The sequence below is a fragment of the Mandrillus leucophaeus genome, unplaced genomic scaffold, assembly GCF_000951045.1.
Source record: "Mandrillus leucophaeus isolate KB7577 unplaced genomic scaffold, Mleu.le_1.0 Scaffold171, whole genome shotgun sequence".
Lineage (NCBI taxonomy): Eukaryota > Metazoa > Chordata > Mammalia > Primates > Cercopithecidae > Mandrillus > Mandrillus leucophaeus.
The window spans coordinates 784,082-808,889 of NW_012101710.1; the positions used below are offsets into that span (position 1 = coordinate 784,082).

A 24,808-nucleotide genomic window follows, 5' to 3' on the forward strand; every position below is an offset into this window, starting at 1 on the left:
GAGGGAGAGGGGAGGGGGGAGGTGATGAGGGGAGGGGATGGGGGTGCATTCTCCCCTTGCAAGTGATGGTGTGACACCACATCCACAGAGACCTCTGAGGGTGGGGAGGTGCCAAGTAATGAAGCCACCTGAATAAGCCAGGGTGTCTAATACGTCTCCCCAGCCAGGTACTGAATGGCCTGGCCCCTCGAACACATGGAAAAGTGGCCTGGGGCCTCCCACTGATGTTTGAAGATCAGTCCCTTTGAGGTGTGTTTTTTTTTTTTTTCCCTTTTTATAACATAAATCAGCAGCTTCCATTAAGAACATGGACCCTGCATGTTTTCTATGTTCATTTTCTGAAAGCAAACCTCTATTTTATGGTCTTTCAGCTTGATGTGAAGTCATTGGAAAGACTGTTAAAGGAGAAAGTGGACTTTGGGAGGCTGAGGCAGGCGGATCACCTGAGGTCAGGAGTTCGAGACCAGCCTGTCCAACATGGTGAAACCCTGTCTCCACTAAAAATATGAAAATTAGCTGGGTGTGGTGGCGGGCGCCTGTAGTCCCAGCTACTCGGGAGGCTGAGGCAGGAGAATCCCTTGAACCCGGGACGCGGAGGTTGCAGTGAGCTGAGATCGCGCCACTGCACTCCAGCCTGGGCGACAGAGCCAGACTCCGTCTAAAAAAAAAAAAAAAAAAAATGGAGAAAGCAGAGGGTGAAATGTATTTTTTTTCCCCCTAAGAAGGTGGAGGTCTCTCGGTTTTGCTGATAAGTGTCACATCCTCCCAGATGCACGGAACCATCCTGGGACCCTCACCTGTGTGTCCTAACAGCTTCCTGGGCTCCTAGGGGATCCACCTGGAGGCACTGAGACTGAGGCTCTGCTGTGGAACTAACGCTGAGACGCTTCCCAGGGCCCCTGTCTCTCACAGGGGTCAGGAAGATGTGACCTTTGTCTCTCCCCAGAGGGTATCAAGGGAACTGGGGAGAGGGTAAAAGAGTGAGCTGCCTCGAAATGCCATCTGAGGGCATCAGCTATGCATGGAGGCAGCAGATTGCTGGCAGTGGTTCCAGGTATCCTAACTCCGTGCATCTGTCAGAGGCTGGGGAATGTGCATTTGTTTAGAGGCTCCCAGCGGCCAGGCTGGGAGCTGCGCCTTGTGGGTGTTAAGACAGAGGGCTGTGGTCCCAGATGTGGGTCGCGTTGCCAGCTACAGCAGCTCTTTCAGAAGTAGACACTCTAGAAGGGAAACTGCCAATCCCGTTTCCCCAGGGTGTGTGAGCTGCGTCCTTGCAGCTGGAGGCGGGGGTGGGCAGGGGATGGGAGAATTGCCAGTTCCCCTAATTTTGCAGGGAGTCCACACCGAGACCCAGGAAAACAAAAGCGTCCCTGGGTGCTGTGAGCGATGTTCCTGCCGGCTGCTCTGCCACCTGAGAGTCAGAGTGAATTACCCACGTCAGCACCCAGGCAGGAAGCTATGATCCACGAGCCGACACCGTCCCGCACCTGGGGACTTGTGTGTGTCCTGGAGGCCTGTGAGAGCGGTCAGCCTCCAGGCTGTGCAGAAGCCCCATGGAGGCTTAGTGGGGAGCCGGGGACTCCCGGGATGTGGGGACACACACTGAAAATCTAGCTCTAACTGGAATATTTACATGAAAGTAACAGCGAGTCACAGATTTGGGACTTTTCTGAACATTAAGTGTAAACTATTTGGCTTATGGTACAATACACAGAACAGCTGAATCCATCTGTGGCTCCCCTGCATTTAGGAGAATTGCAGAGCTAAGACATGTCTTCCCACACACACCAAGACCCTGGGGCAGCCAGCTTCTCCTTCATCGGGTGGCGAGGATAAATGTGGCAGTGGCTCCTTTTTCGAGAACACCGATGACATACCAGATTAATGCCCGGGCATGATGTTTGCAACTGGCTGAGGATCCTGTGATGCAGATGTTACGATTCCCACTTTATGAATAAAGAAGCAAGGCTCAGTGAGAGAGGCTGGGTGGGGGCCTGCACCTGAGCTCCCAACCCCGGAGGGTTCACCCACCTCCGCAGACCCTGTAACTTACTCCCAGCTCCAGACTTCTCCCTGGGATCCGCTGAACAGGTGTACAACCCCCTATTCCAAATTCCAAAACCCGCAATGTTCTGAATCTCAAAAGGTTTTTTTTTATAACTCATTTGGTGGCAAAGGCTGAGCTAACTTGAGCTAACTTGGCAGCTCACCCCGAGCTGAACTGATGTAGGGCTATTCAGTGTGAATATTCTCATGTTTTGCTACAAGAAGACTAATGTTTTGATTACTAAGTGCTGGCCTGGCCCTACTGGAGCAGTTCCTTAATATACGATGTACCCCCAAGCTTGAGAAACACTGACTTCCTAAATCTATCTGGCCTCAGGGGTTTCAGCTAAGAGATCAGGGATCTGTATTTGTGTCTGTTTAAGATTTATTTATTTATTTATGTTTGAGCTAGAGTTTTGCTCTTGTAGCCCAGGCTGGAGTGCAGTGGCACGATCTCAGCTCACTGCAATCTCTGCCTCCTGGGTTCAAGTGTCCTGCCTCAGCCTCCTGAGTAGCTGGGATTACAGGTGCCCGCCACCACACCTGGCTAATTTTTGTATTTCACCATGTTGGCCACCAGGCTGGTCTCGAACTCCTGACCTGAGGTGATCTGCCCACCACAGCCTCCCAAAGTGCTAGGATTACAGCCATGAACCACTGTGCCCGGCCTGTTTAAGATTTATTCTTCATCGGTTTTCTAGAGGCCTTGAGGTGGCTTACAAGGTAAAGCTCTGTGTAAACTAAAACAGAAGAAAAGAGAACAAAGATCATCTGAAAGAAGCCAAAGGAAGCTCCATGATTAGCCCCCAAATTGGGTTTGTTACCTCTTTAGAGACCAACTTGGAATCTAACCGTCCTGAAACTTAGGGAGAAATCACACGTATTGAAATACAGTGAAGGTATCACTTTTCTCAAGAGAAATTCACAGAATACTTAGGAATGAAGGACAGAAATTTAGTGCTAGGTTTCACAAACTGGGGTTAGGGTTCATTATCATCTGAAGGTCAAATATGAGGTTCAAGACTTTCACCCTCTTTCGACTACATTCCCAGGTCCCGGGGGTCTTCCCCGTTCAACTTCGCTACCACAGGGGATCCTACTGTGGAAAAACGTGAGAGGTGGTGACTGGATTCAATTTCCTCGTCTTGGGTCTGAAAGAATCGACATCCACAAATGCAAGTGACCGTCTTAGGGTCATACTGGCCAGGGCCAGACTGGGACCACAACCAGCTTGGTTTCTCAGCCAAAGGTGGCAGAAATAAAGTCTTTCTAGTAGCAGGGAGGAGATACCTTCAACCCCAGTCGTCGAAAAGATAGAGAAACGCTCTTTATATGGGTGAGTCTTATATGAAAAGTGTCTGTGCATGGTGGAGAAATCAGCAATTTCAGTGGGAGGGCGTGCTATGAATTCAGTTTCAGCTAGTCTGTCTTGCACCCACTTGGTGACCCTTTGGGCCTCTCTCTGCCCTGTGTACACCCCTGCCCACCCATCCTCCTGCAGCTGCCAGGCTGTAGGGAAGCAGGGTTCATGCTGGGTGGAGCCTAGGGGTGGTCTGGAAAGGACCGCTGAGCTCTCGCTGGAGTCCACATTTCCAAGACCATGTGCAGAACTGCTTAGAGAATGAGTATAGCACACAGCCCACACCCATCTGTGTGTTTATACCATTTCCTTCACGGCTTGTATGTATGTTGCTATGCGTCATAATGTGTTTCCTCAGCCAAAGATCTAAAAGTCCTATAGTCTCAAGAGAAAGGGGTCTGTGACACATGTGGGTGCCAAGAAGGGGGCCTGGCAGGAGACACAAATTGGGAGTGCTTGGTTGTCCAACTCACAGTGATTCCTGTTGTTTGCATCTAGGCCTTGATGCCTTCTTTGAAGGAAGCAGTTCTTCCCCACCAGAAGGATGGGCTAGCTTGCCTCTCAGAAAACCGTGATTGGCCAATGGCTAGGCATGTGGCTTCAGCTCAGCCAATCAGAATCTTGTCCTGGGATTTTTTTCACACTGCAGTTGGAAGAGAAGAGTGCTTTGTTCTGGGGAGGAAAGCTGGGAGGCCATGAGTTCTGAGTGGCCAGTGCCCACCGACCCAGCCAAGTGATTCTATAATAATAGCCAATCAGAGAGAACGTAATCATTGTGCAGAAAGAAGCAGACAAGAGGCTCCAAGAGGCTTCTTTTCCTTCTTGCTATTTAGGGAGGAGAAGTGAGAACACACTCAGGGCCACATAACCAATAAATGTCAGGCAGAGCTGGAGCTAGAAGCTGGGCTTCCTGGCTCCTGCTCAGCCCCTGTCATTGTCTCTTTGAGAAAGCACAATCTTAAAATGCCATTCTTCCTCCTGCTGTCTGCTCTGTTTATTATTTATATGACATTATTATTTTTTAATGGGGATGTATTTTAGTGAGTTAGAATTATTGACAAAAAGGAAATGCTGCAGGGTCTTTTTTTGGTAAGTTTCCTGTGTGATGTGAAGTAGCAACGTGTGTCGGTTTCCCGGGAAACTAGAAGGACAGAATGTGATTGGATGCGGCATCAGACCGGCTGCGAGAGTTTCTAAAGGTGCACAGATGCCTGGAAAGCAGCTAATAAAGATAATCTTGACACTTTGGGTATTATATTAGCAAGATGAAAGACTCAAATATTATTAAGGAATTAATTAGGTATGACGGGGTTGGTCTAAGTTGGTCGGAGCAGGGGGGATTTTGCAAAGTTTCTTTGCATTTCGAAAACAATCTTTAACATGTGATTTGAATGGAAGATATCATTCAGAAGCAGCCGTGTGATAAAACCATGACAAACCCTCTTGTTTCTAAACAGAAAAACAGAAATAGCCACAGCATGTGTTGTGTGACACTTAGGGCATAATTCAGACCAGCACCTCCGATCAGGCAGGCTCCTGAGCACCTGGGAACGGACGGATCTGCAGAATTTTCACTTTAGCAATAGTTCTGAGAGTGGTTCAAAAATGTCCTGGGGGATAAAAGGATGGTCTCACTGTTTTTTTAGTGCAATCTTAGCTTCTCAGGAGAGTTTTTCTAGCAGAGACCACACAGGGCTTCTCACTCCTTATCCCCTGGGCCCTGGAGAAGGGGGTGAGCAGTAGCCTGCATCTGTCCACGGCTTTAACCAGTAACCATGCTGTGTCAAAACACTGGCTTGAAGCCAGGGCCAAGGACGTTCATGACTCTTTATTCCTAACATTTCGGTTTCTAATGTATTCAAATCTATAAGCTGCCTCCAGTAGAGAGGATAAACGTCTTAAACCCTCATCTAAATCCAAGCTACTTTTTAGATAGTCCTATTTGAAAACCGGCATTATAGCTTTTGGTTTTATTCCACTGCTGAGCAACCTTCAGTCTGTCTTCCCTGCAATGCTTTCTTCGCTAACAGCCTTTTCTGCAGTTCTGTGACTGGATTCTGTTTCTGGAAATTTGGAGTTAAGTGACCAGGCCAGAGCCCACATTTCTTCCCAGTCCCCTCTGAATATCAGAGTTACTAGACATGAAGGCAAGGATATTTCTGGAATGGCAATGTGAGGAGGTCAGCAGACCTCTCCCCAGTAGAACAATGATTTAACTGGTGAAAAGTATTTTATAAATAACCATCGAAAACCTTTGAAGGCTGGGTGCAGTGGCTCACGCCTGTAATCCCAGCACTTTGACAGGACCAGGCAGGTAGATCACCTGAGGTCAGGGAGTTCGAGACTAGCCTGGCCAACATGGTGAAACCCCATTTCTACTAAAAATACAAAAATTAGCCGGGTGTGGTGGCACACACCTGTGATCACAGCTACTCGAGAAGCTGAGGTGGAAGAATTGTTTGAACCCAGGAAGTGGAGGTTGCAGCGAGCCGAGATCACACCACTGTACTCCAGCCTGGGTGACAGAGCAAGACTGCCTCTCAAAAAAAAAAAAAAAAAAAAAAAAAAAGTGTTTGGAAATGGTGCTAAGAGTAGATAGCAAGTGGAGAAAGATTTATATAAGAAGATCTGCTAAATCTCACTCGATAGTGAGAGTCTGTGGTGCCTGAGCCATGATCTGCTCTCCCTATCCAATGCCTCCAGCTCAGTGTGACAGAAACTCCATTCTGGGCAGATGTGGTGACAAGGCAGGGATGCTGGTCTAGGAATTTAACTTGGAGAGGAAAGTTCTGGCATTTCTTATCCAGCTTCCCCTTTCCCCCAACCCAACTCCATGTTGAAGAAGTTCTATTCTAGGCAGAGATGGCCAAGAGTACTGGGGTTCCTGTCCCCCATCCAGCCTTTGCTTGTAAGCTGGGAGTCTGTACCAGGTGTGGTAGGCCAAGAATACTGGGCCCTGAGTGCCCCCACCCCAGCTTGTTTGTAGGAAGAAGTCCCACGCTGGGAGGAGCAAGTCCAGAAGTGTAGGGACTGCCCTCTCAACCCAGTGCCCCACTTGTGTAGTGGGTGTATCACTCTGGAAGAAGAAGGTTATTGTCCTCACCTCCGCTTTGGTGCAGTGACACAGAGGTCCTGCACAGCGTGGAGAGTTATTCTGTAAGAACAGAGAGCTTCCAGCTCTGCCTGAGGAAAATGACTTTATTTGGAACAGAGCATACCTAAGGACATTGTTGAAAACTGTGGAGCCTTTGCGGGTGAGGAATGAAGAGGAAGCTGGTAGTTCCATGTCAGCAACAATGGAAGCAGTAAAACCAGCTAGCAGTTTAACAGAGAGAATCAGGAAAAGAGACTTCTGAAGCTAAGAAGAGGCCTCTTAGTGTCAGAGCAAGCTTCAAAGACTGACAGCATCTGGCAACTGCAGAAAAGCTGGACTTCAACTGGATCAGAAAGTGAGGAGCAATTTATGCACTAAGTCATTGCCGAAAAAACCAGAGCTAGCAAGTAGTAACTGCTGGGTATGATACCAATAGTGGTAAGCCATCCAGAATCTTAACAGGGACAGGCAAAGGGAGCCCAGCTAAAACCACAGTCATCCCTGGTAGGCAGGAAGACTCTATGCATTGCCCAAGACTGAGGAGCAACATCAGAGCACACACAATGCAGGGGAAATGGACTTCATTGAACGAATCCAGCCAAATCACTGAACAAACAAGCAAGCAACAATAACCCTCCATGAGGCATGAATATCATTATTCAGAGTTGCTGTGATATATTATAAAAAATGATCTGTTTTCAGAAAAACCCAGGACAGTGTAATGCGTACACAGGAAAAACAAATAAAACAGAAGGTAGCCTCTGAGGGTGCCCAAACATTTGACTAAGCAGGCAAAGACTTCAAAGGGAGCTATTATGATTACGTTCAACGAACTAAAGGAGACCGTGTTTAAAAAATTAAAGAAAGGTATGATGACAATTGAAGAATATCAATAAGGTGACAGAAATTATTTTAAAAACACAAATGGGAAGTTCTTGAGTCGAAAAATACAATAACTGAAATTTAAAATTCATTAGATAGGCTCAATAGTAGACTTGAGCTGACAGAGGAAAGAATCAGTGCACTTAAAGATAGACTGATAGAGATTATGCAGTCTGAAAAAAGACTTTTAAAAATGGACAGAGCCTCTGATAAATATGAGACGGCACTAAGAGCACCAACATATGTGTAATAAGAATATCAGAATGAGAGGAGAAAGAGAAAAAAGCAAAAAAAAAAAAAAAACAAAAAAAACCTCAAAGTAATAATGACTTAAAGTTTCCCAAATTTGATAAAAATCTACAGGCAAAATATGTATAGCAATAGCACAGAAAGAAAAGGAAGAAATACAACTATAGGAGTAAAGTTCCTGTAAGTCACAGAAATGTACTATAAATCTGAGGTAGATAATAATACTAGAGTAAGACACTAACAAAAATAACCAAAAATACAGAGCAAAGGCAAAAACAAGGAAGTCAAAATGATATATTGGGAAAATTCATTTAACAAATAGAAGCTGATAATGAAAAATAGGGAATAAAGATATGAGACATATCTTTATTAGAATGCAAATATCTGATAAAACGGTAAATATGTCAAGAAGACATAACAATTATAAACATACTTGCACCTAACAACAGAGCCTCAAAATACATGAAATTAAATGAACAGATTTGAAGAGAGACACAGACAATTCAATACAAATAGAGATTTCAATGCATTAACAAATGGCAGAACTGGGAAGAAGATCATACATATAGAAGATGGAAACAACATGATAAATCAACTAGACCTAGAGACACATACAGAACACTCCACCCCAAAACAGCGGAATGACACATTCTTCTCAAGTGGATAGGAAATATTCTCCAGTATAGACCATATGCCAGGTCTTAAAACAAGACTCAACGAATTTGAAAGGACTGAAAATACATAAATTATGGTTTCTCTGACCAAAATAGGATACAATTAGAAATAAATAACAGAAGAAAATGTGGGAAATTCACAAATATGAGGAAATGTAAAACACACTCCTAAATAACAAATGTGTCAAAGAAGAAATTACAGAGAAATTTAAAAAATACTTTGAGATGAGGGAAAATAAAAACACGACATATTAAAACTTATGAGATTCAGCTAGCACAGTGCTTAGAGGGGAATTTTTAGCCATAAAGTCCTGTATTTACAAAAAAAGAAAGATCTCAAATCAACAACATAAACTTCCAACTTAGGAAACTGAAAGAAGAAGAGCAAATTAACTCCAAAGCAAGCAGAAGAAAGAGTCATAAAGATTAGAGTAGAAATAAATGAAATAGAAAGTAGAAAAATACTAGAGAAAATCAATGAAACTACAAGTTGGTTCTTTGCAAAGATTAACAAAATTGAAAAAACTTTAACCAGAAATATGAGAGAAGAGTCAAACTATTAAAATCAGGAATTAATTATTGATATTAATTACCACTGCCTTTACAGAAATGAAGGATTATAAACAACTGTACACAACTATAAGCAACTGTATCTTAATAAATTAGATTAATGAGATAACATTAAAAAATCCTTAGAAAGACACAAATGAGTGACACTGACTTAACCAAAAATAAATAAATAAATAAAGAGGTAGGGGGTGGAAACTGAATAAATCTATAGCCAATAAAGAGATAAAACTAGTAATTAACAATTTCCCACAAACAAAAGTCCGAGACCAGAGGACTTCACTGATGAAATCTATCAAACATTTAAAGAATTAATACCAGTTGTGGAAGAAATACTTCCCAAATCATTCAATAAGGCCAATATTACCCTAATACAAAAATCACACAAAGATAAATAAGACAAGTAAATTACCGACCTATATCCCTTATAAGTATAGATACAAAAATGCTCAGCAATATTGAAAACTGAATCCCACCACATAAAGAAAGGATTATACACTATGAACAATGGGCATTTATTGTAGGAATGCAAGGTTGGTTTAACATCCAAACATTAGTTAATGTAATATACCATATAAATAGAACAAAGGACAAAAATCATCCAGACAGATGCAGAGAAACCATCTGACAAAACTCCAAACCTTTTGATAATAAAAACACTCACCAAACTCAACCAGATAAAGGGCATATTGTTCACAGTAGCCAAAAAGTAGAAACAATCTGGTGCAGAAAGAAGTTAACAGAGCAGGTCTGAGACCACTAGCCTTAAAAAGACCTGCTTTCAAAGATTACCCTTGGTTGGCATCTGGGAACTTCACTGGTAAAAGTTCCTTTCATTGATAAAATGTTTTCCCTAAATAATAAGATTGCAGTGTCTAAACTGTACAAAATAATATGGTTTATGCAAACACCTGCTTTCTTTCTGGAGTCTGGAGTTTTGGTACATGCTTGGCAGAGGATGCCTATGTGACCAGCTCCCAAAACCCTGGACACTGAGTTTCTAATCAGCAGTACCTACACTGCAGCTGCAGTTTGCTTTAAGTGCAAGGCTATGGTAAAGCTGTGGTAGACAACAATTCATATGTGTCCTCCGAACTCCCTGGTGGAGGATTAAGTGCGTCCTGTGTGCATCTCCATAGGAGAAGACTCTTGGAAATGTGAACCTTGTCTCCTCTGGACTTTGCTCTGTGCACATTTTCCCTTTGCTAATTTTATTCTGTATTCTTTTGCTGTAATAAATCTTAGTCATGAGGATGTTGTGTGCTGAATTCTGTGAGTCCTTCTAGTGAATCACTGAACTTGGGAGTGTTCTTGGGGATCCCAGACACAACAAAGCCGAATGTTCATCAACTGACGAATACATATTTAAATGTGGTATATCCATACAATGGAATTTTTCCCCCATATAATATAGAAATGAAATACTGATATGTGCTACAACATACATCAGTGAATCCTGATGAACCCTGAAAACATTATGCTGAATGAAATAAGCCAATCACAAAACCACTTATTACATGAGTCTGTTATATGAAATGCTCAGAATAGGCAAATATAGAGAGACAGAAAGTGGTTGCCAGGGTTTGGAGGGAGAAGGGAATGGGAAGTGACTGGTAGAGTTACGGGGTTTCTTTTTAGAGTGATGAAAAAGTTTCAAAATTGTGGAGATGATTGCAAAACTCTGAAGATACTGAAAACCATTGACTTGTATATTCTAAATGGGCAAATTATATGGTACGTTAATTATAACTCAATAAAGCATTTTTTAAGAATAAGATCCTGACTGGAGTTGGGTTGGGGTTAGACTAGGAGAGACATAATTGTCAAGATGGCAGCCTTTCCAAATCCCCTTGTGACCCTTAGCCTGTGTTCCATTAGACCCTTCAAAGAAAAATATACTTCCCAGCTGGGCATGGTGGCTCACACCTGTAATCCCAGCATTTTGAGAGGATCACTCGAGGTCAGGAGTTCGAGACCAGCTTGGCCAATATGGCAAAACCCCATCTCTACTAAAAACACCAAAAATCAGCCGGGCATGTGGTGGGCACCTGTAATCCCAGCTACTTGGGAGGCTGAGGCATGAGAATCGCTTGAACCCAGGAGGTGGAGGTTGCAGTGAGCTGAGATTGTGCCACTGCACTCCAGCCTGAGCAACAGAGAGAAACTCCATCTCAAAAGAAAAAAAACAAAAACAAAACAAAACAAAAAAATACACTTTTGTTCCAAGAAACCATATGGGCAAATATGTCAAGGAAAATACAACATGTTTGTTTCCTATGAAGTGAGAAGTTCTGAAGTCAGATTTTAAAACACTGCAAAAGAGAACTGATAAAACATACAAATTGATTACTTAGTAAGAGTGGTTCAAATGCATTGAAATCATCATGCTAAGTGAAAGAAGCCAGTCACAAAAGACAACATACTGCATGATTTATTTAGATGAAATGTCCACATAGGCACACCTAGAGAGGTGGAAAGTAGCTTAGTGGTTGCCAAGAGTTGGGGTTGGCTGCAGGTGTATGTGGGTGGTTTGGTGAGATTGGGGAGTGACTGCTAATCGGTACAGGGTGTTTTGGGGGCTGATGGAAATGTTCTAAAATTGACTGTGGTGATGGCTGCACAACTCTGTGAACGTACTAAAACCCACTGAATTGTGTACTTCAAATGGGTGGATTATATGACATGTGAATTATGTCTCAATCCAGCTGTTTCAAATAGTGGTTCAAAGTGAACGTTACCATGTGAGCTGGCACTTCTCAAATGATCTAAGTCCCCAGTTCCCTCTGTTGGGATCCCATGAATATGGAGTGCCTTAAAATCCCCCAAATTCATAAGCTTCAAAAGCAGGATGCAGGAAGGTTACACAGCAAAGAGCTCTACAGACAAAGGAGGCCACGCTTTATCCGCCCAACAACCTCAGGGGCACAGGATGGTCCAGGTGTGGGGATTCCTAGCTGGGACTCCATGGGACGCTAGGTGGTGGGGTTTGTAAGAAATTTCTGGGGAGTCTTCCCAGATCCTACGTGAAATTCTGCCTGTATGTAGGTGGAGAGCATGTCTGTACCTTTCATCAGCTTCCAGAAGCAGCCTGTCACCCAAAAGGCACTAGGAACCATGAGGTGCATTTGCAGGAACACTTTCCTCCAGCACAGGGCTTGCCACGTGGGAGCAGCGTGGCCTGGCTCCTGGGCCCCTCGCCACCTCAGCCACACTGCCTGAGACTTAGCTCTGAGAGCAGGACCCCTCACCTCCCAGCCACGCTGCCTGAGACTTAGCTCTGAGAGCAGGACCCCTGGCCTCCCAGCCACGCTGCCTGAGACTTAGCTCTGAGAGCAAGACTGGTGGGAAGGTGGGATTTCCAGTTAGATGCTGAGGTCTGCCTCCCCAGTCCAGCTCATCAGTGCATGTCTCAGGGAAGATATTCAAAAACTCAGCCTCGGCTTTCTGCCTATTACATAAGGATGACAACACTCTCTGTGCAGAATTCCATTTAGTGTGGGTTCCAGGTCCTGCTCTCCTCCCTTCTCACCCTTCTCCCCACACTCACCTCCCCCCCTCCACACTCACCTGCCTCCCTCCCCACACTCACCTGCCTCCATCATGCCACCTCTGTGTGTTTGTATTTAGATGTGTATGTGTGTGTGCATATGGGCAGGAGTATATGTGTGTGCATGTGTGTATTTAGGCATGTATAAGTGCGTTATGCATGCATGTATATATGTGTATGTGTGTGTAGTTGTGTGCATGTATTTGTACTTGTATTTAGATATGTATGCCTGTGTATATATGTGCACAAGCATGTAGTATGTGTGGTGTGTGCCTGTGTGCATGTGCATGCATGTATATGAGTACATATGTATGTGCATGTTTTTGCACATGCATGTATGTGTGCATGTGTTTAGGTATGTAGGCATATGTAAGTATGTGTATACGGTGTATGTGTGTACATGCATATTTTTGTATGTATATATTTAGGTATGTGCATGTGGGTGTGTGTACATGTGTGCATGTATATGCGTGCATGTATTCAGTGTGTAGTTATATGTATGTATGTGCATCTATGTGTGGTTATATATTCATGTGTGCATGTGCATTTAGGTGTGTGTGTTGTATTTAGGTATGCATGTGTGTATGCATGTGTGAGCATGTATTCAGGTATGTTGGTATATGTATGTGTGTGCATGTGTGTATGTGTACATATGTGTGCATGTGTGTATTTAGGTGTGTGTTGTATTTAGGTATACGTGTGTGTATGCATGTGTGTGCATATATTCAGGTGTGCAGGTGTGTGTGTGTGCATGCGTGGATGTGTACATATGTGTGTATGTGTGTATCTAGGTGTGTTGTATTTAGGCATGTATGCGTGTATGCTTGTGTGCATATATTCAGGTGTATAGGTATATGGGTGTGCATATGTATGTGTACATACGTGTGCATGTGTATTTAGGTGTGTGTTATATTTAGGTATGCATGTGTGAGCATGTATTCAGGTGTGTAGGTATATGTATGTGTGCACATGTATGTGTACATATGTGTGCACGTATTTAGGTGTATTTAGGTATGCATGTGTGCATATATTCAGATGTATAGGTATATGTGTGTGCATGTGCATATGTATACATATGCATGCACGTATATTTAGGTATGTGTTGTATTTAGGTATGCATGTGTGTGCATATATTCAGGTGTGTAGGTGTGTGTGTACGCATGTATGTGTACATATGTTTGCATATGTGTATTTAGGTGTGTGTGTTGTATTTAGGTATGCATGTATGTATGCATGTGTGCATATATTCAGGTGTATAGGTATATGTGTGTGCATGTATGTGTACATATGTGTGCATGTGTATTTAGGTGTGTGCTGTATTTAGGTATGCATGTGTGTATGCATGTCAGCATGTATTCAGGTGTGTAGGTATATGTATGTGTGCACGTATGTGTACATATGTGTGCATGTGTATTTAGGTGTGTGTGTTGTATTTAGGTATGCACCTCTTGTGTGGGGCTGGAGGAGACCGATGGGGAGGGGAGGGGTACACTGAGCTCTGGAGACACAGGGGTCTGGCTGGGTGTCAGCTTCAACAGCCGCCTGCTGGACAACCTCAGCCTCTGACCAATAAGGAGACAGCCCCACCTCCTGGGGCTGGGGTGGGCAGCAAAGGAGTGCACGTTCACCCTGGGCCAGGCCCACAGTGAGCGCTGGAAACAGCAGTGAGTGCTCTGTGCATAGGAACCACCCATAGCTATGACACCCCACGGTGTCTGGATTCTCCAAAGAGCAGCAGCTGACAGCGGCAGCAGGGACAGGCCTGAGGCTGGCGCCGTGAGATGCACCTCTTTACTGACACAGACTGTCCTGCTCGAAGGCTGCCCTGCTCTGCGCAACGTGCTGCTTTCCTACATGTAGTGAGCTTCTGATAAGCTTTTTCCTTATCACAAAAGGCAAGTCAGTTTTGCAGGATTTCACCTGACAGCCCCTCAGTTTTAGACAAATGTCCCTTTCCGAGCATCTGCTTTGCTACCTGCTGTTTCTGCCAAGCCCAGGGCTATGGTGCCGACAGCAAACCCAGCGTCCTCTGCAAACAGAACACGCGAAGCAAAGCAGAGCTGGCCTTGCCACACCCACCTGCTGGCCCTTCCCGCCGGGAGTTCCTCTACAACCCACAATTGAAAAGAAGCCATTTGATAGAGCCCCGGGGCTCAATAAGGCCTGAATTCAGGTTAAAATGAAGGTGAGACTTACTTTAGATTAAATATTGATTTAGAACCTGAGTGCCAGGAGGCGGGGCAGGCCTACGTGTACAGCAAATGGTTGGTGGTTTTCACCCCTCTCCAGGCCTGGCATATCCGAGAGAAAAAAGTTCAGGACTGATGGGACAACCTCTCTAATTGCTGCTTCAGCTGTTTTTGCCGGTAAGTATGAGAAATGGAGATGGTGCCCCTGTACGGAAGGTGTGTTGAGCCCCCTGCTTGGAGCCCCCTCATGGCTGCCTTGCTGCTTAAAGTCTCTTTGGGTGACACTGCACAGGACGTCACACAGGAAATACACTCCACGTCTGAACTGCTGCACACCCAGGCGCAGGGGAGGCCTGAGGCGGGTAGGCCCTGGGGTCGGGGAGGGAGAGCATGGAGGCTGACACTCCCTCGGGGAAGCCATCTCCCTGGTCCAGCCGCTCGGTGAGGAGAGGAACACATCCCAAGTCTGGGCTCACCCTGAGCCCGATATGTGACCTGGAACTGCCATGAGCAAATCCCTCTTCTTCAGCACAAGCGAGGGAGCTAGAACAGGAGCTCCCTGGGCAGGGTGGGAGGCTGGCAGGGTGGGAGGCTGACAGGGTGTCAGGGGAAGTGAATGTCCGGGGTGAGCAGGAAGCTCCTATCTGTTGAAGGGGTCGCATTTTCTATCCGCCCTGCAGGATCACACCCGCTGCCACTCTAACTGCGGTCTAGAGACCACCAAGTTTTATGGCAACCTATGTTTATCTCTGAAAGTGAAATGGAGAGAGAATGGGCTTCCGGGACAGGAGTCCACACGGGGCAAGTTACTGATCTTCCCTGAGTCCCGCTGGCTCCATCCGTAAGAGGTGGTCTAGGCCCAGTTTCCCCTGGGACTACATGAGCTGGAGCAGGTGTAAGCGACCATCCGACACTCAGCCTGCTGGCACCCAGGCAACACCCACACTTTGCTCTGCAAGGAACCCCTCACAGAGGGCGCCAGCCTTGCGTATCTCTCATTGCCACCTCCCGGACTTGAGAATCAGAACCTGCTCCTCCATGAATCAGCCTTGGAGTGTCTACACTGCTTGAGGCTGTTGTGAGCTCTGCGGGGCCCAGAGCAGGCCGTGGGGTGGAACTTGGGCTCTCTCATGTTTTTCCATCTGCAAAATGAAGGCTTTTGTCCGTGGCTCTGCCTGTGGGGATGTTGTGAGACTCAAATAGGACAAGACAGCCTGAGGAGGCAGAAGTCTCACTGCAGAAGTAGGGGCTGACGATCACTGCCCGGAAGTAGGCGCCCACACTGACCTCGGATTCTGACGCGTCCGCCGACTTCTCCTTGAGGCTCACCCTCTCGGTCAGCACGGCGCCGTTGTACTTGTTGCAGATGTCCTCGTCTGAGTAGTGCAGACCGCCGGGGCTCGGCCGGGGTGGGGACCTGGGATGAGGACCCATGCCGCAATTACCCTCTGGGCAAAAGACGCCCTCCCCCAGAGGCCTCCTAACCTGGCATCTGGCCTTTACTGCGTTGGACTAAGAGGAAGCCCACAGCCTTTAACATCACTCTGGCAACTGATGCAAAAAATTCTGAGCACTGGCTATCTGGTGAGTCAACAGCCTCTGTGTACCTGTGCCTGTCACTTATAGAGACTGTGCTAGGCCTGCAGGCATGAGGGAAGAGTTGGTCTGTGCCAGGAGGAACAGTGACACACTCACATACAAAGAGCACCCTGAGGTCGGGACAGATAGGAGGCCAGGGAGCTTGGGTGCTTGCCAGATGCAGGCAGGAGAGTGTGGAGAGAGGTGAGGATGGAGTCATGAGGAACGGTCTGATCTGCCATGCTAAGGAGGGGAATTGTCTCCTACAGATGAGAGGGAATTGGGGAAGTTTGCACCAGGCCTGGTCTCCCTGTCTGGTGGGACAGCGTTCATCCTCTCTGGCTGGTGGAATTCTCAGATGGTTCCATCACTGTCCCCACCCCCATCATCCCATCCTGTGAGTGTGGGAAGGGCCTGTGACATGCCTCTAATCAGTGGAACATGGCAGACTGAAGTCTGGGTTACGTTAAATGGAATGGGCGAAGGACAGCTACTCCCATCACGCCCATGATCACATGATATTATAGGAGACCCCATCTTGGCGGACCGGAGACAGAGATGCTCTTGCTGGCCTCGCAGAAGCAAACAGCATGTTGTGAACAACCTCTGGAGAGGACCCCATGGCAGGGGACCATGAGTGGCCTCAAGGACATGAGGGCAGCCTCTGGAGAGGACCCCATGGCAGGAGACCATGAGTGGCCTTAAGGACATGAGGGCGGCCTCCAGAGGAGGGCCAAGAAGAGGCTGAGGCCCTCGGTCATGCGGCCACAAGGAAATGCATGCTGCCAGCAGGCTGAATGGGCTTGGAAGAGGATTCTTGCCCAGTTGAGCCTCCAGATGAGAACACAGCCCATCTACGCCTGGATTATACCCATGCAAGGCCATGAGCAGAGGAACTAGCTGAGCTGTGCCCAGACACCTGCCCAAGAGAGACCGTGTGGTGCTAAATAGGTGTTGGTTTAAGCTGCCAAACTTGTGGTCATTTGTCATGCAGCAACAGAAAATGAATACCCTCTTCAGCTCCCCACTTCCTGGAGACTATCTGAGCTGAGTAAAAGCCCAGCTTCTATTTTTCAGATAGAGAACTGAAAACTTGGGGAAAAACTCTGAGTACAACATTGTTGAGTTTTCAAATCAGGCAGGATTGAGTGCTTCTTAGTCCTCCAAAGGGTGTGCAGGGACTTGATAGTGAAAGCAGCCTGTGTGCAGTTAGACAGGCAGCTGTGCACTCAAGGGGACCACGTCCAGGACCTCCAGCATGCTGCGAGGAGTGAGCGCAGAGCTGAATGATGGCTGCATAGGGAGTGTCTTCTCCTCCCTCAATGGGAGAAGTAACGCTGGGTGACCAAGCAAGGAGAGGCTACAGGCCAGGAAACTGGGCCTTGGGTGGAGACTCTGCTGGGAAGGCTGGAGGGGATGGAGACCTCTGGTTTTGTGCCATGGGTGTTGTCTCCCCCAGGGTGTGCCTCAGTTTCTCCTGGAAAGGCCCAGTGAAGGCCCAAGGGCCTTTCTTTCTCTATCTCAAAGGTAATTTACTTTGGGAAAGATGCCATTTCTTATCTAAACATTTGGGTAAATCTTTTTATCTAAGGAGCTAAAATGATGTCTTCCCCACAAAGAAATTGGAAGCACAGATGTGCACTGGGGAGACATAAATCAACTGTGCCTGTATTTCTAAGATATTTGGGGGATGATGCTACGGGACCAATCTCAGGTGTCCCTGCCCAGACACTTCCCCTCTCAGCAGAGAATCCTTTCCTTCAATCACATTTGGGGTCTGATATGGTTTGGCTGTGTCCCCACCCAAATCTCATCTTGAGTTGTGGCTCCCATCATTCCCATGTGTCATGGGAGGGACCTGGTGGGAGGTACTTGAATCATGGGGGGCAGGTTTTTCCCATGCTGTTCTTGTGAGAGTGAATAAGTCTCACACAATCTGTTGGTTTTATAAAGGGGAGTTCCTCTACTAGATAAGCTCTCTTTTTGCCTGCCACCATGTAAGACTTGACTTTGCTCCTCCTTGCCTTCCACCATGATTGGGAGGTCTCCCCAGCCATGTGGAACTGTGAGTCCATTAAATCTCTTTCCTTTATAAATTACCCAGTCTTGGGTATGTCTTTATTGGCAGCATGAGGACAGACAAATACAGGGTCCTATTGCTAGGACTGAAAAGGTGATGGCTTATTTAAAAACCTAAGGGAAGGGTCCATTTTCTTTTGCATCTTAATTTTATTTTGTCCTTGGGTCTTTGTGGGCTGAGTACCTCCAACCTCATCATCAAATGATGTTTCTCTTTCCTAGGAAGATGGACTTCACAAACTGAACGACTGTCTATTCTTGGGCAATGTGCTTCAAGGCTGTGTGTGTCTCTTCTCAGAATTCAGAACAAGACAGATTTATAGCAAGGGAGCAGGGCACATAATATTTTAAAATTCTCTGTGACAAGTTCCTCCTGGCCTTGAAACTACACATGGTTGCTTTTTCATGTTTCTATTACATGGCAGGAAAAACTTGCCTCCCAGTAGACAAAAGAAATGAAAGGTGTGACCAGATGTCACCACCAGCATCCACCTTCAGCCCTAGGGAAGGCCTCGTGGGGTAGTGGCCTGCGGTGCTTTGGACTGGCACCTGTGGGGCTGGCAGAGCGTCAGTGGCTGGGAAAAGGCCTGCCCGTGCCTTGGCACCATCCGAGTGATCTGAGATTTCCAAACTCAGTGGAGGGCGGGGGTGGCCCAGGGAATCTCCAGGCACTGCTGGCCCCTGCAGCTTTGTAAACAATAAAGGGAAGAGGAAACCCTGGGGTCTGTCTGGGTCTGGATGACGTGTGATTTCCACGCCCTTGCAACTGAGTGTAATCCAAGGTGAGTCTGGTTGAGGGAGAGGAGCCTTCTCCAACCCAAGGCTGGGGCGCCCCTGAAAGGCCCCGAGGTGTGTGTTTTCCAGGAAGCATCCTCAGGTGTTTGGGTTTTTCCTTCCAGACACTCAAGACCCCTCCCCAATCCTGGCTCTTCTCCTTCGTCAAGGGTTCTCAAATCAGAGGATGGCGCTCTGCACATCAAAAAGGCAAACCCAGGTCATCCCCTCTCTTGTTTGGGAAACCTTGCTTCCTGCTGGATTTAGGAAAAGGTTTATAAGCTAAGGAGGCTTTGGTGGTGAAAATCCTTCTTGCCTGCACTCACATCCATGTATGGAATGGCGATGTGTATCGGCACGGGAGAACTTTGGAATACAAAGAACAATGAAATCAGCAACAAGCACCAGGTTAGCTTTCGAGGACACCCAGTCGGGCCTGTGGCAGCCCAGATGACACCTCTGTGAACTAGGAACGCCGGGATCCAAGGTGCCCGCGGTTGATACGGAAGGCCAGCCTGCCAGCCCCTGGGTGTTCCAGGTCCTTCCCACACACCTGAGGCCCTCTTTCTAAATCTCCAGAGATGCCCCGAAAATACTTCCAGCCGCTCTGCTGACTCCGTCCCTCCTAGACTCAGGGCTGCCCCTGGTGGTTTGGGATCGCGCTTGGCAGTGGGTTAGGTTTTGCTTCATGGACCCACAAGGTGGGATGCAGGAGGTGCCCGTGGGCGTGGGCTGTCACCCCAACCCTGGCAGCTCAGATCTCCGGGTGGGCGCGGCACAACGCTGGCTGCCTACCTGGTCCCGTTCTTCTTGGAGAAGGTGCTCTTGACATTGAGGTGGCGGCTGCTGAGCTCCAGGGCAGCAAATCCTCCATTGTCCCGGGTCACAGACTCCTCCATGGTGGAGATTCCCTTTCCTAAAGCCCAGCAGGAGAGTGACAACAGATGTGTTATTGGTGTGGTCACTGCAGCCGCACTGAGCCAGAGCTGGCCAGTGAGGCAGCTCCTGAGTCCTGCCGCATGCAGAGCCCAGAGTCGGGGACACCTGCTTCAGCCCCTCTGAGGGCCGAGCTGGGGAGAAAAGCTAGGTATTGATCATAATGTTGGAGCCAAGTGACAATATTAACATTTCAGTGTTTGTTCTGCCTGATCCCAAAATACCAGTATTCTTGCCACTGTTTTATGAAAATAGACTCAGAATGCATAAACTTTTTTTGACTTTTTTGTTTGTTTGTTTTGGTAGAGATGGGGTCTCACTACATTGCCCAGGCTGGTTTCGAACTCCTGGCCTCAAGCAATCCTTCTGCCTCGGCCTCTCAAAGCGCTGGGACTGCAGGCGTGAGCCACTGTACCTGGCCAAGAATGCATAAGCCTTTTAAAAGTCAGGGAAATTAAATATTTAATAAATTCCAAAATAAAAATTCATAATCATTTAGCAAAACAGGAAGTAGAAATAAATGTATGCGAGTGTGACGGCTAAAGAAAGGGTACAGGGCTTCCGTTTGAGGTGATACAAACATTCTAGAATTGACTGTGGTCACGACTGCACATATCTGTGCATTCACCACTGAACCGTACACTTTAAAAAAGAGTAAATTTACAAATATATAGCAAAACATATTCTAAAATATATTAACAGAGCAAATGAATAAAGTTTTGAAAAACCAAACAACATAAAAAAAAATTCCACTAGATTTTGCCATCTCATCCTGCGGGAAAGTCCAAGGCCTCCGAGCCGTCCCCAAGCTTGGCCTGGTCTGTCCACCCTGCCAAACCCCACGTCATCTTCCAGCCCTCAGCCCCTCCCTAACACAGGTTTCTCTCTCGGGGCTCTCCCTCTTGCTGGAAGCTCCTTCTTCCAGTATTTTCCCGGCTTCTTAACCCTTCCTGCAGATCACAGCTCAAATGCCCTGAGACCAAAGAGGACCTCCCTGACCACAAAAAGTGACCTCTGTTTCTCACGCATATTTACTTTGAGGTACAGCCTTAAGTCCACCATGCTCCCCGGTGCCCCGCCAGCCCCCAGGACAGCACCTACACACATACCAGGGCTTGGCAGGTATTTGCTAAGTGTGTTGGCATTTCTAAACCCCAAGAGTCTCCTCTCTGCTGGGACCTGGCCCCCCTTTGACGTGCCTTAAACCTTAACGCTCTATCTGTGTGTAACGGAAGAACACAGAGCAGAAAATGAAAGATGGGCTTGCCTGGGAGAGGGGATTTGGGATGACGAGAGGTGAGCAGGTGGAAACCGAGATCAGTAAGGAATTCAGATGAGGATGGGAGGATAAGGAGCGCAGGAAGGGGTGTCGAGTGAGGCTGTCACCACGGAGGTTTAAGTTTTGCAATGTCTAGTGAGCAGGACGGGAGTCATTCTGGTAGATAAGTATTATTTTTTCCAGGCTTCAATTATGATGTTAAGTTAATACTGCAGGGTGCAGCTGAGCATGGGAAGCTGCAGGTCAGATCTGTGTTTTCAAGTCTGTTTTCCAGATGGAGGAGGAGAGTGAAAAGCAGGGATATTTTCTATGCACCAGACACAGGATTCTGTAATAGCATTAACTCGGGAAAATGACACGCCATTCATACATTGTAAATCCCACAGGAATAAAATCTGATTTACGAACACTTGTTAGAAGTGAATTTATACAGAAAAAAATAAATCCTTTCTTGCAGGGATGAATTGCTTAACATTATAGAAGCAAATAGGGAGGCATTTGAGGTGCCTGGTTTTTTTAACCCCTTTGGCACAAGGATGGTGGGACTTGTGGCCGGGGTCAGGAACCTACTCTGCCTAGCTCCTTGGCCAACAGGGCTAATGTAGCCAGCTCCTTTTTTTTAAAGAATAGCTCATCAGGGATCTGCCTTTCCAAAAAGAGAAGACCCAGTTGATGGGAAAACCTCCAACGAATGAGCTGGGCTCAGGAGGAGGTCTGGCCCAGTGGTAGTGGCAATACCAGAGAAGTGACCACGTGCTTGGGCTCAGCTACAGCTCTGGTAGATGCTCCGTGGGATCAAAACAGGCCATAGGCCAGGTGCCGTGTGTGGCTCACTCCTGTAATCCCAGCACTTTGGGAGGCTGAGGTGGGAGGATCACTTGAGTCCTGGGGTTTGAGACCAGCCTGGCCAACATGGCGAAACCCCGTCTCTATTTAAGAAACAAGACACAGGCTGCGGTCTAGCACTCAGTTACATTCTGGTTATCCAGAGAAGTGGCCTCATTGATAATGATGAGGTTTTTAAAATTGAGGATAATCAAATGCACAAGCTATGCTAATCTTAAGTGGCAGAATGATGCTTTATGATTGTGAACGTAACCACCGTCCACGTGGAGAGACAGCATGTTTAGCACCTGTGAGGCGCTCTCATGCATCTTCCCTGTTTATACCTCTCCACCAACAGGCAAACCTGGAAACTTCCATTCACTGTGGGTAATCCTGGCCTTCATGTAAATGGAGTCACAAGGTCCGTGCTCTCTGTGGTTGGCTTTACCCTACGTTCATTTGTTCCTTTCTCTAATGATAGTGATTCATTCAGCAATAAATGCTTATTAACTGAATGCCTGCTCTGCTGGAGACACAGCTCTGCTCTGGGCCTCAGAGGGCTCAGAGGTGGGCCACAGACATAGGCGAGGTTCAAGCTGCAGTGGGTGAGAAGAACTATGCCATGGAGATGCTTCCATGATAGTCTGTGAGCCACAGCAAAACATCAACATCTGAGGTGTGCCCCAGTCACTGTGTTTATAATATTGCATAGTACAATATGCCACCTGTTTAACACTTTATACTTTTTTTTAATAAGAGACAGGATCTCAGCAGGGCATGGCAGCTCACACCTGTAATTCCAGTACTTCAGGAGGCTGAGGTGGTTGGATCACCTGAGGTCAGGAGTTCGAGGCCAGCCTGACCACCATGGAGAAACCCCGTCTCTACTAAAAATACAGAATTAGCCAGGCGTGGAGGTGCATGCCTGTAATCTCAGCTATTGGGGAGGCTGAGGCAGGAGAATTGCTTGAACCTGGAAGGAGGAGCAATTCTCCTGCCTCAGCCTGGGCAACAAGAGCGAAACTCTGTCTCAAATTAAAAAAAAAAAAGAGACAGGATCTTGCTTTGTTGCCCAGGCTGAGTACAGTGGTGTGATCATGGCTTACTGCAACCTGGATCTCCCAGGCCCAGGTGATTCTCAGCCTCAGCCTCCCAAAGTGCTAGGATTACAGGCATAAGCCACCATGCCCAGACACATCTGGCTTTCTAATAGTATTAAAAAATGTGATTAGACCAGGCGTGGTGGCTCACGTCTGTAGTCCCAACACTTTGGGAGGCTGAGGCGGGCGGATCACCTGAGGTCAGGAGTTCGAGACCAGTCTGGCTAACATGGTGAAACCCTGTCTCTACTACAAATACAAAAATTAGCCAGGCGTGGTGGCGGGTGCCTATAATCCCAGCTCCTCAGGAGGCTGAGGCAGGAGAATCACTTGAATCCCGGAGACGAAGGTTGCTGTGAGCCGAGACTGTGCCACTGCACTCCAACTTGGGTGACAGAGTGAGACTGTCTCAAAAGAGAAAAAAAAAAAGCAATTGCATTTGAACAAAGGTACAGAGTGGGGATCTCTGAGGCTGGATGACTCATACACCCTTATCCAAGACATATAGCTAATCTGAGGGCAGGCAGGGTCAGCATCTGGGTCCCGAGGCGTAGAGCGCTCCCTGGGCTGTGCCTGGCTGCACCCAGAAAGAAAACCTATTGCGTCTCTCTCAGCACCTACAGGCAAATGAAATGGAAAAGCGGACACTGGCCCGGCAGATCCACGAGAGAACGAACGTTGTGTTTTGGCTGAGTAGCATCGTGGGACATGCGAGGAAGGGGCCGGACCTGCACCTGTGCTGCAGTTCTTGTACTTCTTATTCTGCCCGTGCAGGACGAGGGCAAACACCACCAGCAGGATGACGATCAGGCTGGACAGAGCCATCACCAGGAGAAACCACCACTCCTCGTAGAACGGGGCTTCCACTTGAGCTGCGGAAAAGATACGGACACACAGTGATGTGGGGCAGACACTCCAGCTGCAGTCACCTCCCGTGGGCCACATGGGCGGCGGGGAAGCCTGCGGTGGATAACTCCTGGTTACAGGTGAGAGGAAACCATTGTCCAGCCGGGCCGGTGGACTTTTCCCATGGGACAAGCTCAGGAGGCTCCCATGGTCCTCAGCAGGCCTTGGGAATTCCGCAGCCGCCATTTGCCACCTTTTCTGTGGAATCAGGCTCAGGGCTCCTCTGTCCTCCAAGCCGCCCCTGCCCTGGAGACTTCAGTATCTTTGCCCTTGCCCTGACCTTGCCCACTAAAACTGCCCTTCCTACTTGCTCTCTCCTATTTTCATCCGTTTAAAAACACTGCCTGATCCGGTGCTATGTAGCGAGATCCCATCTCTAAAAACACAAACAAAAGACAAAACAAACAAACAAACAAACAAAAACCAGCCAGGCACAGAGGCATGTGCCTGAAGTCCCAGCACTGTGGAAGGCTGAGGTGGGAGGATTGCTTAAGCCCAAGAGTTCAAGACCAGCCTGGGCAATATAGCAAGACCCCTTTCTCTACAAAACATTAAGAATATTAGCTAGGTGTGGTGGCACACCTGTGGTCCCAGCTACTCAGGAGGCTGAGATGGGAGGATCGCTTGAGCCCAGGAGGTAGAGGCTGTAGTGAGCCACGATCACACCACTGCACTCCAGCCTGGGTGACAGAACAAGACCCTGCCTCCACAAAACAAGCAAGC

The 24,808-nt window shown here is 47.2% G+C and overlaps 1 protein-coding gene across 1 annotated transcript in view; it reads right to left on the reverse strand.

Annotated features, from left to right (window-relative positions):
• Positions 1-24,808, reverse strand: part of SDK1 (sidekick cell adhesion molecule 1) — a 707,360-nt gene that overhangs the window by 1,660 nt on the left and 680,892 nt on the right. Inside the window, exons 42-44 of the mRNA XM_011976935.1 lie at positions 23,914-24,051; positions 19,835-19,955; positions 15,896-16,025 (exon numbers count right to left, since the gene is read on the reverse strand). Of these exons, the coding sequence (XP_011832325.1) occupies positions 15,896-16,025; positions 19,835-19,955; positions 23,914-24,051 (389 nt within the window). The remainder of the gene's footprint in view (positions 1-15,895; positions 16,026-19,834; positions 19,956-23,913; positions 24,052-24,808) is intronic.